The 15,456-nt window shown below is 59.6% G+C and overlaps 1 protein-coding gene across 1 annotated transcript; it reads left to right on the top strand.

Moving 5' to 3' along the window:
• Nucleotides 1-2,525: 2,525 nt before the first annotated feature.
• SH2B2 (SH2B adaptor protein 2) lies at nt 2,526-12,008 on the top strand. Its single transcript, XM_040972848.1, has 9 exons — nt 2,526-2,664; nt 3,243-4,000; nt 5,839-5,940; nt 7,923-8,014; nt 8,867-8,958; nt 9,048-9,215; nt 9,457-9,668; nt 11,117-11,288; nt 11,565-12,008. Exons 1-9 carry the CDS (start codon nt 2,625-2,627, stop codon nt 11,909-11,911), a joined length of 1,983 nt encoding a protein of 660 aa, XP_040828782.1. The 5' UTR covers nt 2,526-2,624; the 3' UTR covers nt 11,912-12,008.
• The last annotated feature ends 3,448 nt before the right edge of the window (nt 12,009-15,456 follow it).

Here is a 15,456-nt window from a genome sequence, read left to right as displayed (position 1 = left end):
CCGTGACTGTGAGGTCTCTGGAGATGGGCCAGGCTTCATAAGCATCTATAGCAGCCACAGAACCTAGGAGGGTGCCCCAGGAAAGCCCAGTGGGAAGTCATCAGAAGGAAGTCTGCTGGGCTCCACCTGGGAGACAGGTGGGGTGCTCAACAAGTGGGAGGGAAAAGGGGGTGCGCCAATCCTCAATTACCCCAGAAAGGCAGGGAGAGAGCTAGCCTTGGGCAGCTGGAGCAAGCCCAGCCTGCTGCCCACCTGCAAGGACTAACCAGGAACTGTCCAGCGGCAAGTGCTCCTGAAGGACAATGCGCTCAGCTTTGTGGACCTGGGGTTGGGGAGAGGGTTCCCACTTCCTGCAAGGACCAACTCTAGGGTCCCCTAGTCTCCCCGCCCAGCTTCTCAGAGTACCCCCGTATTACAGGAGTTGGGGGGAATCTCCCCTTCAGGAAGCAGGACCCCGGAAGCCCCCCATCCCCAAGGATATTGGTCCCTCTTGGGGTGACTGAATCTAGAACATGGCCCCAGTGCCATCTGCCTGCTGCTTACGCGATGCTAGACCTGCCTTTCTCAGACCCAGAGCCAAACTTCGGCGGCTGGGCTGAGCTGGGTGAGAAGGTTCCCTGAGGGAGGAATAGCCTAACCACATTCTCTCTCCGGCCTGAGGCCCTGGCACCTCAGCTGGGGTGGCAGGCGATGGGGGCACCTTGGGAGCCCACACCCAGATCAGCAATTGTGAAACCCAGGGTGCCTCGACCCGGCAGAGAGAATGCTGGAACTGAGAGAAGAGGAGCTGTGGGTGGGGCTGTGCCTGGCCCCGCCTGCCACATGTGCGTGGATTGGTCGCCCATGAGTGGGGGATGGGGCACCTTCATCAATATTTTAAGGCAAGGCTGGGCCCTGGGGTCCGGAACTGGGCTGGCTGGCAGTGGTGGGGGTTGGGAGCCCACTGTTTTGTTTGTTTTTCCCTCTCTAATTGTCAGTGCTATTTTTACCACCAGAAAGCTGGCCACCCCCTCCTCCCTAACCTGCTACTGGCACGGGTGAACCAGCATGACTGGCCAGGCAGAGGGCAGGGGTCAGGAGCAGCCACAACATGACTGGATTCCTCTACCCCTTGCCCAACCCCTCAGAAGCCCATCCCAGCCGAGATGGGAACAAAAAGAAAGCCAAAAAAAAAAAAAAAATCAGTTTGGTGGCAAGGGGAGTGGGGATTGCCTAGCAGAGCCTGGAAATGGCCGGGCGTTCCGTGGAGGCGGGTAAGCCCACAGGGTCTGCCTTTGTCTCCCATCTGGGCTCTCCCAGCAGCAGATGGGAAAATACCCTTTCCCGTCCTGCTTCCATAGCTAAGGCTTCTTCTCCAAGAGAAAGGCAGGGGCCTGGCCCAGGACTCAAACCTGTGCCTCTGTGGGATGCCAGTGTCACAGGTATGGGCTTAATGCACTATGCCACAGCGCTGGCCACCCACATTTGTTTCTGAAGTGAGGAGAATGAAGCTTAATGTCATTCACTTGGCGGGGTACTGGGAGCCTGGGTCAGCCAGAACCCCTGAGAGTGCGGGTGTTCCCCCCAACCTTCCCTGTACCCGCATCCTCCCTCTGCAGGGCTGTGTTTGAGGGCTCAGTCTCTCCATTTCTAACAAAGAGTACTGCGTACCTTCTGTTTTGCCACCCTGCCTCATCTGGGCAGGCAGGGTTTTGGCGCAGGACATCAGCTCCGACCTCCTCCCGATGCCTCCAGCCCCACCCAGCCATACCCTTAGCTGACCCCTCTCTGGCCGTGAGAGCTACCTTAGCAAACCACCCCCAAGCATACTATCCAGGGACCCTGCTCCTCCAACTTTACCCTGGGCCTCTCCCAAGCAGCAGGTAGGACCTGAAGAAAGTCTCCCGAGTCCCGTTTGTCACGTGAGGGGGCATAATTTTCTCACAGGGACAGCCACACCCAGCCCACCAGGCTTCCCCTTCCCCCACCCCACCCCAGGCAGTTATCCCCCTCCCCCAGCACACACACAGGACCCAGGGTCTCAGCCTCCCCATGGCGGTGGTGGCAGCATGGCCTGCAGTAAGTACATGTTCGCGACTGGGATGGATGGGACGCATGTATGCTCAGAGCAGACCCCTGGACCAGCCTGGTGGTCGTTTTAGGGGAACAGAGTGTATTATAAGCAGGGCAGACTTTCTGCAAGGGAATGACCCCCGGATAAAATACTGAAGGGTGGTAGGTGGACTTAGCTGGGCACTGCAAGGATGTGGAGGAGCAAGGCAAGAAGACTGGCCAGCCTGCCCCCACCTCCATGGGACTCTCGCCTGCATGCCCAATCATCTTCTTGTGCAGCCTCCCTCCCCTTCTCCCTTAGCTAGGAATCTTCCAGAGCTCCCTGGCACCCTCCTGCCCAGCACCTGTGCCAGCGCCCCTCCCCCAGCCCGGGCTCTGGCTGCCCGCTGGTCCCTGAGTGCAGAGCAGGGCCCCGGGGCCAGGGCACGGGGAATCCCCTACGGCGCCCTCTGGCCCAGAGGCCCCACCCTGGTCTCCTGGAAGTGGGGCAGTTATTTTTACCTGGTTTTTAATTACAGGGTCAGGATCCCCAGGAGGAGATCGGAGGTGGTGCGGTCTGGGGAGCTGTGAGGATGGGGCGTGCTGGGAAATGGGAGGTTCCTGGGAGGGCAGGTGAGGGCATGAGCAGCCCAGCTGCTCCATGGGGCTCTCCAGGGGAGGGCCACATCACCCCTCTCCTCCTTCCTCTCCTGCGGCCATTTTCACTCTGGCCTAGATGGAGGGGAAGGGGGGTGCTGTGCAGGCTGGGTGACAGCCACCTTGGCGGAAAGGGAGGCAAAGTTTCCAAGTGGCTGCTAGACACACACACACACACAGGATATTTGGGTGTTCTGGAGCTGTGCAGACTGCAAACAGGCACTAGGGCTGCTTTGGAGAAAGCCAGCTTGGGACTGGAATCTTGGAGGGAGCAGGATTCGAGAAGGTGGAAATGTGCAGGCTGCTGAGAGGTCCCCAAAGCTGATCCTACTTGAACACCTGGAGGTGAACCCCTGAGTTCCCCCTCCCTCCCGTGGAGTCTCCCAGGCCTGGATGACAGTACTGGGCCCAGCTTGTCACCCACAGGCTGGGTGCATCCTCAGGCCCTGCTGGGTCAGGATAGGAGGCGTGGACATGCCTGGTGTGCCAGGCACCTGCCGCTAGGGCGGTCCCTCTCGGACACATCGGTGACCCAGCGCTCTTGTCGCCCACAGCTGCGCGGGGCTGCGATGGGACGGGAGCCATGAATGGTGGCGGCTCCGGCCCGGCCGCCACCGCCCCAGACTGGCGTGAGTTCTGCGAGCTGCACGCGCACGTGGCTGCTGTGGACTTTGCGCACAAGTTTTGCCGCTTCGTGCGCGAGCACCCGGCCTACAACACGCCCGACGCTGGCACCTCTTTCTCCCGTCACTTCGCCGCCAACTTCCTGGACGTCTTCGGTGAGGAGGTACGCCGCGTGCTGGTGACTGGGCCGGTGGCAGCGGCAGCAGAGGGTGCAAGTGGTGCCATGGAGCCTGCCGCGACGGCAACAGCAACAGCAGTGGTGACCCCAGCACTTAAGGCAGCCACGCACGGCCACTCCCGCAGCTCCGAAGATGTCTCGGCGCCCGCGGCGGCCAGGACCCGCGTGCGCAAGGGCTTCTCATTGCGCAACATGAGCCTGTGCGTGGTGGACGGTGTGCGTGACATGTGGCACCGACGTGCGTCGCCAGAGCCTGATGCCACTCCGCGCACCACTGAGCCCTCCACTGAACCGCGCGACAAGTGGACACGGCGCCTGCGGCTGTCACGGACGCTGGCGGCCAAGGTGGAGCTGGTGGACATCCAGCGCGAGGGCGCACTGCGCTTCATGGTGGCCGATGATGCGGCCGCGGGCCCTGGGGGCACAGCCCAGTGGCAGAAATGTCGCCTGCTCCTGCGCAGGGCCGTGGCGGGTGAACGCTTCCGCCTGGAGTTCTTCGTGCCACCCAAGGTGAGTGGCATTCCTAGCTGGGGCCGGGGAAGGGTGTGTGGCAGCCGTGGAGGGCCAGGAGGCAGGGTTGGGTGCCTGAGACTGGATGTAGGCTCTGCACCATCACACAAGCTGGCACCCCAGCACCCCAGCCAGTGGGGCAGGGCTGGTACAGGCCTAGGAGCCACCCAAACCCCTTCATTCACTCCTCCCCCATCTCTGGAGCCCCTGCAACTGTGAATGCCCCTTGTGGGCAAGCCCAGGACCCCCAGCTTCTCCACTCCATCTTGGGGGGCTTTAGGCACCCCTTCCTGTCACATGGGGTGACTAGTGATGGGCAGGGCTTACCAGGGTCACCGAAAGGGCGAGGGCAGAGGCCCAGGGCTCCTGGTTCCAGCGGTGACTGACAACAGCAGCTGCTTGTCTGTAAATAGCCCCCGGGCCGGGGGCAGGAGGTGGGGCAGGGATGGCAGCTGTCCCCCCACAGGGCCAGGTTCCTGAGGAGGCCTGGTGGTCCCACTTCCAGCTCCCCCCTCCATGCTGCGGGGGTATTCAGGCGTACTTCCCGTGTGGCAGGTGGAGCACACCCAGGTTTCCGGCCCAGCGCTCTGGTTCCAGCGCCCAGCTGCCATAGCACACACTGGAGCCCAGGCCCAGGAAGCCCCACAGGTTCAGCCTCTGCCATTCAGCTATGCCCCAGCTCTGTGGCAGCAATAAACGGGGGTTCCTTTTACAAGCGCCCACCCACCTGGCACTGGGCCCTGCCTCTTCCTGGGTTACCTACTGGAGCCGCTATGTGGAGGGACCCCCTAAACCAGAGGGCACAGGACACATTAGGAGCCCCCATGCATCCACTACTGAGAGCCCAGCGTCCCCCATGGCCTGTCCATACACACACACCGCTGGCTGGGTCTGCCTTTCCTCCTTGCTTGCTCAGATCCTGCCCTGTCCCCAATGTCCCTGCCCTGTCCCCTCCCTGCTAAACCCAGATACCTTCATGGTCTGATGTCAGAACAGCCCTGGGGTGCCCTGCCACAGGGAAGCCACCAGCAAACCTGCAGCATTTGCAGATTGGAGTACTAAGCTTCATGGGGTGAATGCTAGCTCCCCCCCGCCGCAACACACACACTGTGTTAATCACAGGACAGGATGGGTACTTGTGCTTGTGCAGTTACCAGATACATGAGCCAGCGGAGTGGGCACTGCCAGTTGTGGCAGGATCGGGCCTGGGGTCCCTGATTGCCAAGCCAGGTAGCTGACCTTTTCTTCAGTCCAAAGCTCCAGACCCCTGGCTCCACTGGCTGGTGTCCTGGCTTCCTGCAAGCTCCCAGGTCATCACAGCTTCGAGTCCAGCCCCAGGCCTGCTGGAGGGCAGCCAGGGCTGCCAGGAATCCCCACCCGCCTGCCCCATCTTCCGGAGAAAGCCCCTATCCTGTAGTCCAAACCCTGTGGGGAATCCCAGATCCAGACCAGCCCCAGGGTCGGGGTGGGAGCTGAAGGGCAGCGGGGAGGGGGATGCTACCTACAGCCTGTGGGGATGCCCATCACTCCCCCCCCTTTTTTTTTGGCCCACTCCTGGGAACCTGGAAAGCCTTATTCCTGGAAGTGTGTTCTGAATTAAGACTTTTATTTTTTTTGGATGAACCAGGTCAAGATCAAAATTGTGCAAGCTGCAGATGGTGGGGGACATAGAGGTCAATCCTCCACTAGGGGCGCTGTTCCTTCATTGCTCAGCAACTCCTCCTTCAACTTCCCTTTCTGTGAAATGGGACTTCCATGGGAGCCAGGAAGGGTGGAGAGATGAGAATGGGGGGTAGGGGTGTCACACTCTCACTAGCCCCTTCCTGTGGCCTCCCCAGGCATCCAGGCCCAAGGTCAGTATCCCTCTGTCTGCCATCCTGGAGGTGCGTACCACCATGCCCCTGGAGATGCCAGAGAAGGACAACACATTCGTGCTCAAGGTGCGTTCCACCCCTACACACACACACACACACTCTGGCTGCCCGCAGCCATCTCCCTCATCCTCAGTATGGGAAGGGGGTGGTCCTCTAGGTGGAAGGGACATGGCACTGGGTCCCCGAGCCAGCAGCAGGTAGCGGGAAGGGTGGGGAGTGGTCCCAGGACCTCAAGGGAAACTAAGGCTTGAATGTAATCAGTGCCCAGCCAACTGGCCAGGTGCCCATTTCCTCCCCTGGGCCTGGGTGCAGCTAGCTCATCACGGTTTCACTTCCTCCCCTCCCTCCCCAGGGCTGACAGAGATTATACAAATGTCCCCAGGGCAGCACACTGGAGTGGGGGTGGGGAGAGAACCCAGCCTGGCCCACCCAGGATGCACAAAGGCACTAAGGGTGGGTGCAGATCCGCCCCTTTCCCAGGTTCTCCCCCGTCCCTGCTGGGGCTGCAGGAGCCACTGCCCGTGCCTGTGCCTCCTGGAAGGGTCAGAGGGTATTTCTGCCTTCTCGGGGTTTATTCCTGCCAGCAGGCCCCAAAGCCACCAGGGAGCGAGGCAACCTTGTTCTTCACCCATAAGAACCACCGCGACGATCTGCGCAATTTGTTGTGCACAAATCACAAGCTTATAAAGGCTAGGCAAGGGGAGGGCAGGAGGGCGTCTTCCAACGGTCTCCCTAGCCATCAGACACTGTAATTGGCTAGAAGGCACATCTGTTCTCCTAGATTCTCCAGTCGTGTCAGATCAGGGCTGGAAGCTGTGCCCTCAGGTCATGGGCAGGTAAACTGAGCCACGCCCACCAGGTAGCAGGCAGAGACCCAGCGGTGATCACCCACACCCTGTCCCAGTCCCCAGGGAAGCCTGCTGCGCTTGGTCCTGTGTTTGGTCACAAATGCACCTGCTCCTTCAGTTAACAGAAACCAACTCCAGCCCTGCCGCCACCAAGTCACCCCCAGGGCTCAGGACTAGGGACACAGCCCCTTCTTTCTGTTCTTTTTCTTGCAAGCTCAGGAATTCACCTGCCAGCACCCGCCCCCCCGAAGCCCTGGTTTCCCCACCTGTGGTCTCAGGGAACCCTCCCAGGTCTGACTTGCTAGTAATCTAACAACTGCTTAAATCTAGGTATATGCTTTTTTAATGTGTTTACTTGAGAGAGAAGGAGAGATTTCCCACACTGTGGCTCACGCCTCAGAAACCTCTAGCAGCCAACTCTGGGCTGGGTCTGAAGCTGAGGGCTGCGAACTCCATCCAGTCCCCTGAGGACAGGTGTCAGCAAGTCAACTGCTTGAACCATCAGCACTGCCTCCTGGGGAATTAGCAGGAAACTAGAGCTGGGAGCTGGAGTCAGGAGTCAGAGGCAGGCCCTCGGATGTGGGACTCGGGTATCCAAAGGGGCGCCTTAACAGCCAGGCAAGATGGCTGCCCCTCCAGGCAGGCTGCAGGTACAGGCGCCCAGAAGACCTGGGCTCAGGTCCACTGCCAATCACTTGCAAGTGGCCTGGTCTCTCCAAACCTCAGTCTTCTCTGTATCATGGGAGACAAGAAATGGCCTCCCTCCCAGGGCACTGCAGGAGGTAACTCGAGGACCTGGCCCCAGCCGCCTCCCCTAGGGACACCTCACCCCCCAGGGAGTGGCCACAGGCCAGGGCTCCAGGCACCAAGGCAGGAGGGGGGGTCCCTCCCTTCAGTGCTGGTCTGGCATGCCTTAAAGGCCCTAGGCCTGGATCGTGACCCTGCTTTGGCCTCTAAAGAGGCTGCGTGTCCAGGGTCTGAGTTCCAGTGGGTGGGACTGAACCAAAAGGGAGGGGCTTCGGAGAGTGTGGGTTGCACCCCCAGGGATCCCCCCCAGCCTGGGTTTTGAGGTGGCACCTGCTGGTGATGGCACTACCTGGGAGCTGGTGGAGGTGGGGAGCCCCCTGCTGGCAGGAAAGAGGAGTGGCAACTTGGAGGCTGACAATGGTCATGGCCATGGCTTGGCCACCCCCTCCCCAGGTGGAGAACGGAGCCGAGTACATCCTGGAAACCATTGACTCCCTGCAGAAGCACTCGTGGGTGGCTGACATCCAAGGCTGTGTAGACCCTGTGTGAGTGCTCCGGTGGCCTTAGCATTTGGGTGGTGGGCACTGGCTGGGGGGTGGGGGTGGTCCTGAGACCAGCTTCCCAGGAAACACCCTCCAAGGCAGGGCAGGATGGGGCTGGGGTCACCTGTTCCCCTATCCTCACCCCCTAGGGAAACTCAGACCACTGAAAATGGGCTGTAAAGGAGGTGGGGGACTTTGGCCAGTAGCCTTGCTGGAAGAGGAGTCTTGCCCCTGGCAAGGCCTAAATCAAGAAAGGGCCTGAGCCAGGCCATGGTCGGAGGCAGGGCTTCCAGAGTGGTTGGCGGAGGCGGAGTCTGATGGGAGCTCAGAGGACAGCCGGGAGCATGGCCGGTTAAAGGCAGAGGGCGGTCGTGATCAGCTGTGCACTGGAAGGCCGGCAGCTGAGTGCCTAGCAGCTGCTCTTCTGGCTTAATGGGGTGAGCTGGAGCCCCAGGGGAGGGACCGCTGCTTCCTAATTAACAGCTCCAGTTAAGGAGGCATGCCCCCTCCCCCGGCCACCTGCTCTCACACACCGTCTCCTTGACCCCTGGGAACCTGAACCTTGCTATCTGTGCCATTCTGGTTGCTGGCAGGATCCCAAATGCCTCTCACGTCACAGATGGGGACATAAAGCTCTGGGCAGGGACCACTGGAGCTGCTCAGACCCCTCCCCTGCTTAGAGGGACCCTCAGCTCTGGGGTCAGCAGGGAAGGGTTGTGCAGCCGTCGGGGGCGCTGTCCCCACTTTGGAGGACCCCTGCACCTGGCCTGGCCGCTGCCATGATGGCCACAGAGCCATGTGAAGGGGGTGGGTGTTGGCTGCAGAGGACAAGCCTGTGCCTTCTGGCCTCCACAGGGACAGTGAGGACGACGCTGAACTGGCCTGTGCCCGCGGCAGCTGCCTAGCCAGTCGCATGGCCTCTTGCAGCTGTGAGCTCCTCACAGAGGGTAGGTGGGCACCAACTGGGAACACTGAGGGAGGACAGCATGGCACAGATCAAACGATGAATGTGTGTCTCACGCTGCCGCTTCCCCAGCAGCTGACTTGCCCCGGCCCCTGGAGACAGTGGCCAACGCTGGTGCCGTGGTGACAGCCCCACACAGCCGAGCCCGGGATGGCCCTGGGGAGTCTCTGAGCCACGTCCCGCTGGAAACCTTCCTACAGACCCTGGAGCTTCCGGGCGGCAGTGACAGCAACCACGCAGGTGCCAGGGGCTGCAGCTGGGGATCCCTGCCCCTCCCCCAGCCCCCATGCTCCCTGCCAAGTTTATTTATGTGCTCAACTAGTGCACTGGGTCAGCTCCCTGCCTCGTTGTAAAAGTATCCCAATGGCACTCGGCTTTTCTTTCTTTGTGGACGTCTGTGTCTCCGCCTCTTCTGTCCCCTGCCCACTCCTCCCACGCCCCTCACCATTGTCCTTCATCCCCCCCCACCCCGCTCCCCCAGCTGGCGAGGAGGGGGCGGAGCCGGACCCTGAGGCAGAGCCCCAATTGGAACTCTGCGACTACCCCTGGTTCCACGGGACACTGTCCCGGGTCAAGGCCGCCCAGCTGGTGCTGGCAGGCGGGCCCCGGAGCCATGGCCTCTTTGTGATCCGCCAGAGTGAGACTCGGCCTGGGGAATACGTGCTGACTTTCAACTTCCAGGGCAAGGCCAAGGTAAGTGGGTGTGTTGTGATGAGGAAGAGCATGGGAGGGGCCCTTCTCCTGGATGTAGGTATAGCCTTGCCTCCCCTGAGCCAGGTCCTTCTGAGAACCTGAGCTGGCAAGTCCTTGGGGCCTCTGAGTGTTGGGGTGCTTGTGAAGGTCCCCACTCAAGGCCCCCTGGATGTTGGAGCTAAGGGTCACCCAAGGCCCCCTGTGGCTGACCACCTGCCCTAGCCTGAGCCATAGCCCCCTCCACATAGCCCCTCTCACCTCTGCTCAGGACAGCTCACCAACCCCTCCCAGGTCCCTGCTGCAGGCCCAGACAAGGGCCAGGGAAAGGAGACCCAGAACACAGAAGGCAACCTGAGCTCCTATTGGAGGAAGGAGCACTCCAGGGTTCAGTTGCAGGACCCTCAGTGTCCTCTCTGGGGGGGCGGGGGAGGGCTCGCTTTTATCTTTTTGTTCTGCACTGCCCCGAGTGGCCCCCCTGGAGGATCTGGATCTGACCCAGAGGTTCAGGGTGGTACCTAGGCCACCATGGGGCATGGCATGGCATGGCAGGGGGCTTGGCAGGAGATAGCCCCTCTCCTTCCCAGCCCCAGCCTGGCCTGCCCCCACCTCTCATCCTGGCTGCAGGGTAACTGCCCCGGGTTCCCCCCAAAATCTACATTAGGTAGTACCCTAGGAGCCCCCTGGAACAGGGATGGAAGGCCACGCCCTCCCCAGCAGTAGCCATTTCCACCTTCGGGTGTCCTGGCACCTGCTTTACCTCCCTCCATTCCTCCTACCCATCCTGGAGCCCAGCTCTGCCCTGCGTCTCGGACCCCCAAAAACCCTACCCAGAGATGAGGCCATGGTGGGTCCCCGCTCTGCAGCACTTCTTGTCCTCAAGCACCACAGTGTCCCTCCAAGTTAGCTAGCACCCGGTCCTCTCCCCTGCCCTGCTGGGTAACAGAGCCTATCTCTGGACCCCCCCCCCCCATGGTGTGGGAGTTCCTGTTAATTTGGGTACTAGACCAGCCCGCACCCTGGACTTAGGGCCTCCACTGTCACCTCCCCTCCTATTATGTCTCCCACCAAGGCTGGCCACTCTTCCTCCTGTGGGATGCGTAGGGAGCAGAAGACACACCCCATGGCTCCCCACAAGCAACCACAGGCTAGTAGCTGCTCACCCCGAGGTGCTGCCCTGTGAGGAACCAGGCATCCCCATGGCAGCATTGGTGAGGGGGCATGCAGCCAGCCTTAGTCAGCTCTCCACCTCCACCCCCTCACCCCGGCTCCACAGGTCGCAGGGGCGGGGGATGCAGGGCAGACCCCTGGGGAAATCACTCCTGAGGCTGGGACCAGCAGTCAGTGAGAAGGCCTGGTTCTGGGTAACCACCACAGGCGGACTTGGTGTGGGATCCAGCCCAGGCCCCGTCCCCTTCCAAGCCACTGACCACGCCCACCTGTGCTCACAGCACCTGCGCCTGTCCCTGAATGGCCACGGCCAGTGCCACGTGCAACACCTGTGGTTCCAGTCCGTGCTGCACATGCTCCGCCACTTCCACACCCACCCCATCCCGCTGGAGTCTGGCGGCTCGGCGGACATCACCTTGCGCAGCTATGTGCGGGCCCAGGGTCCGCCGCCTGGTAAGACGCCCCCCTGCCTAGGCTAGTGGGTCAACCGGTAGTAAGCCTTTCTTTGCTTGGGAGTCCCGGGGGTAGCCAGGGCCAGAACTACAGTGGCACCCGCTCAGCCCTTCTGCGTGCGCAGGGACCCAGCTCCAAAATGGGGCTGCTTGACACAGGGGGCGCACTGCCCCTTGACTCAGGTGGCCTGAGGGCGGTTTAGCAAGGGTGCAGGTGCCCGGGGCTGGACACTGAGGCTCATGCACCTGCTCCCCTCACCGCTGCCTCCCTTTGCAGAACCGGGGCCCTCGCCCAGCGCTGCCCCCGCACCTCCACCAACCTGCTGGGCTGAGCCAGGTGGCCCGCACTACTTCTCCAACCTGGCCACCGCTGCTGCCACCTGCCCGGCCGCCTCACCAGCCGACGTGCCCGGTGGCGGCAGTGGTACCACCTCATCATCTGCGTCCTCATCTTCAGCCACGTCGGGGCCGGCAGTACCACGCTCGGCAGAAGGCCCGCTGGGTGCTCGCAGCCGCAGCAACAGCGCCGAGCACCTGCTGGAAGCTGTGGGTGGCACCGAGGAGCCTACGGAGCCTGCACCGGGCCGCGCGCGCGCCGTGGAGAACCAGTACTCATTCTACTAGTGCCAGCGGTTGCTATACCCACCCCCACGCCAGGTGGGACAAGCCAAACTCTTCAGTGAAGACATAAATATTATTAAAGAGCCTGTTTTAGGGACTGCACCCAGCCCTCCTGTAGTCCTTTCCTGGATGCTGTGGGGCCTGGCAGCACCCATTGCGTGGCCCAGCAGGATTTCTGTGTTAGCGCCTGGGGGACTGGGTCGTGAGAGGGCTGTGTTGTCCAACCCAGATGCAGGCTCCTCTTGCAGTCTCCTAGCAGCGTCCCTCATCCCCTAGTGCCACTTCTGAGAATGACCCAAGGCACCCACAGGGCCCCTTGCCCGGAAGAGTGCCAGCACCCTTGTGTGGTCCCAGGGTTGGCTGCTCTGGCTGCACGGAGGGGACTGGGCAGTGCCTCCTGCTGCCACCCCAAGAGGAGTTCATGGTCAGAGAGCATGTCCTGGTCCGAGAAAACATGGCAGGACCTGTGACCATGACCACCAGGCCCTCCTTTGGAAGTGCAGCTGCCTCACTGTCACTAAAGTGGAGGTTCCAAAAGAAGCAGGAGCGCGGCAGGGCCTAAGGGAGAGCCGGGTGGTGGTATCAGCTTCATTTCAAGTACCTGCTCTGAACTAGACCACACCTGTGGAAGGAGAAGGGTGGGTACAGGGCCAGGGAGGATGGAATCAGTAGGAGAGACCAGGGGCTGGACCAGGGCAGCGGAGGAGGAGAGAAATAGCTGATAGGTGGAGAGAGGGGCCCACAGGAACTGCTGCCCCGGAGGGTGAGCACGGCAGCCAACGGCTGGGTCCAGGAGCACGGGGCTTCTAGGGGCTGCGGCCCTCTTGTCAGCCCAGCCAGTATTAGGCTACTGCCATGGGGCTGTGGCTATGGAGAGGGCTCCAAGGCCGAGAGCCCGAGGACACCCAGACCCTGGTCAGCTCACGGCCAGCCCCACCCCTTGCCCGTGGCCTTGAGGTCATCTCTCAGCGACGCTCCGCTCCTGACGCAGAGTAACCGCTGCGTAAACCTTGCGTCCCTGCGCCACGCCAAGAATCACTCAGCTGTGAAACCCACAGACACTCGAAGGCATTCCCAGCTGCTGGAGAGAGCTTGACCAAGCCTGCCCTGGCCTCAGAGGGCCCCGTGGGCAAGTCAAGGGCGTCCCGCAGGGGAGCACATGTCGGGGTGGGCTCATCCAGCCTGGGAAGCCCCCTGCCTTCCTGCCCGGGGAAGGAGGGTCTTCACCTGCCACAGAAACGACCGGTGAGAACCCAGGTATGGGGGGGCGGAGCACACTTAAGCCTGCCCCTTGGATGAGGGACCCTGATCTTCCCTTGGAAACGGACCTAGGGGGCGGGCATAATTCCAGGAACAGCTGGTGAGTTTTGAGGGGGCGGGACAGAAGTAGTCATCTCTCACAAGGCAAATGCTACGGGACATCGAGGCAAGGCACGCATGCCAAGTTGGACTCCGAATTTCATTTGCTCCAAAGATCCTTAAACAGGATACATCTGGCTCACATTGCCAGCTGGTGGGTTTTTGTTGTTGTTTTGCTTTTTTTTTTTTAATGCCAGCCCCTCCCCAGCTGCGAAGTGAGGGTCCCAGTTTCTCTGATGCAGCTCCCCTGCCAGGGCTGAAATGCCCACCCCATAATGACGTTTAAAATGTGTGCCATCCAGGCTGCAGACTTGCATAGGAAATTATCTTGAGATCCAGTCAAAATATTAAATATAATAAAAAAGCAATCAAAATATTTTTTTACATCCGAGACGCAGTAATGTGCACGATTCCCGATAACGCTGTAAATAGCAAGCTCTAACGACAGAACGCGCAGCCTGTAATTGCCAAGGATGATGAGTGTAAATGAGATTCTGAGTTCCACCCCACCCACGATGTGCCAGGGAGATCTCTGATCCCGTCCCTGGCGAAGTTTGACAGATGCGGCTCAGGCTGCGGCTGCTTCCGGAATGCAAGAAACGTGATTTCCGGTTACAGGTTAATGGTGGCAGGTGCCGTTTTTCTTCCTGGCCGAGTTTGTGACCTTGCTGCGTTTTAGCCATGAACCCTTCCCAGATCTGAGGCAAGCAGTCTGCTCTAATGAGGGGAGGGATGTGGCAAGACTTTGAAATCGGATGTTTCAGGAAAAGGGTGTTGGTGTGATGAGAAATCAACCGGGCTGGTCCCTGGTCTCATAACTTGCAACATTGGCTCATCTCCCAATTCTATTTTTTAAAATAAAGATTTGTTTTTATTTTTTTAAAAGATTTATTTTTTTTATTTTTATTATTGGAAAGGCGGAGAGACAGAGAGGAAGATCTTCCATCCGATGATTCACTCCCCAAGTGAGCGCAACAGCTGATGCTATGCCGATCCGAAGCCAGGAGCCTCTTCCGGGTCTCCCACACAGGTGCAGGGTCCCAAAGCTTTGGGCCGTCCTCGACTGCCTTCCCGGGCCACAGGCAGGGAGCTGGAAGGGAAGCCTGGCTGCTGGGATAAGAACCGGCGCCCATATGGGATCCTGAGTGTGCAAGGCGAGGACCTTAACCACTTTTGCCACCGCGCCGGGCCCGATTTGTTTTTATTTATTTGAAAGGCAATTACATGGAGAGGGAGAGACAAGAGATCTTCCACCTCCTGGTTCACTCCCCAAATGGCCACAATAGCCAGGTCCTAGCCAGACCTGAGCCAGGAGCCAGGAGCTTCATCTGGGTCTCCCAGGTGAGAGGCATTTGGCCCAGATGTATCAGCAGAGAGCTGGGTCACAACTGGAGCAGGTGGGACTTGAACTGATGCTTTGATATGGGATGTTGGTGTTACAGGCAGCAGCTTAACCCTTTGTGCCATAATGCCAGTCCCAGAGACCTAGATTTTAGAAGTGAGAGGAGGACCCAGTACAGTAGTCTGGTGGCTAAAGTCCTTGCCTTGCACACGCTGGGATCCTATATGGGCACCGGTTCTAATCCCGGCAGCCTGCTTCCCATCCAGCTCCAGGCTTGTAGCCTGGGATAGCAGTCGAGGATGGCCCAAAGCCTTTGAACCCTGCACCCACGTGGGAGATCCAGAAGAAGCTCCTTGCTTCAGGAATCAGCTCAGCTGCAGCCATGGTAGCCACTTGGGAGTGAACCAGCAGGTGGAAGATCTTTCTCTTTGTCTCTCCTATCTTTAAATCTGCCTAATAAAAAAAATTAAATATTTTAAAATGTATAAAATAGGTGCAATTCCTTTAAAAAAAAAAAACCTGAGTGCTCTGGTGGTCTAAAAGATGACATCAAACCTCTGGAGACAGTAAATAGCTAAAGACCACCAGGGCAGAGGGAAGGGGAGTGGCAGATACTGCTTTAAGACCCCAGAATTTCTAACCGGGACAAGAGAAACCTTGGAAATAGACATGGTGACAGTGAGTGGAAGTAATCATGAGTATAATTAATACCAGGTTGATGTGTGCTTAAAAACACGGGTGAAATGGCAACTCTTGTACGTTGACACATACAACACAAATGAGTTACAGTCTTACAAAAAATGAAAGCTTTCCACATCGTGTGTGGCCAGAGTGACTCAACCAGAGC

This window comes from Ochotona curzoniae, unplaced genomic scaffold, assembly GCF_017591425.1.
Source record: "Ochotona curzoniae isolate NIBS_2020 unplaced genomic scaffold, NIBS_Ocur_1.0 contig_2321, whole genome shotgun sequence".
Classification (NCBI taxonomy): domain Eukaryota; kingdom Metazoa; phylum Chordata; class Mammalia; order Lagomorpha; family Ochotonidae; genus Ochotona; species Ochotona curzoniae.
Note: the sequence above shows the minus strand (reverse complement) of the source record. Positions and strands in the feature narration are given on the sequence as shown.

Excerpts from the sequence above, each read along its gene's own strand:
- SH2B2 (XM_040972848.1), top strand. The coding sequence starts at position 2,625 with ATGGGGCGTGCTGGGAAATGGGAGGTTCCTGGGAGGGCAG. Across the intron at positions 9,216-9,456 it reads CAGTGACAGCAACCACGCAG|CTGGCGAGGAGGGGGCGGAG; the intron begins GTGCCAGGGGCT and ends CCGCTCCCCCAG. Across the intron at positions 9,669-11,116 it reads ACTTCCAGGGCAAGGCCAAG|CACCTGCGCCTGTCCCTGAA; the intron begins GTAAGTGGGTGT and ends CTGTGCTCACAG.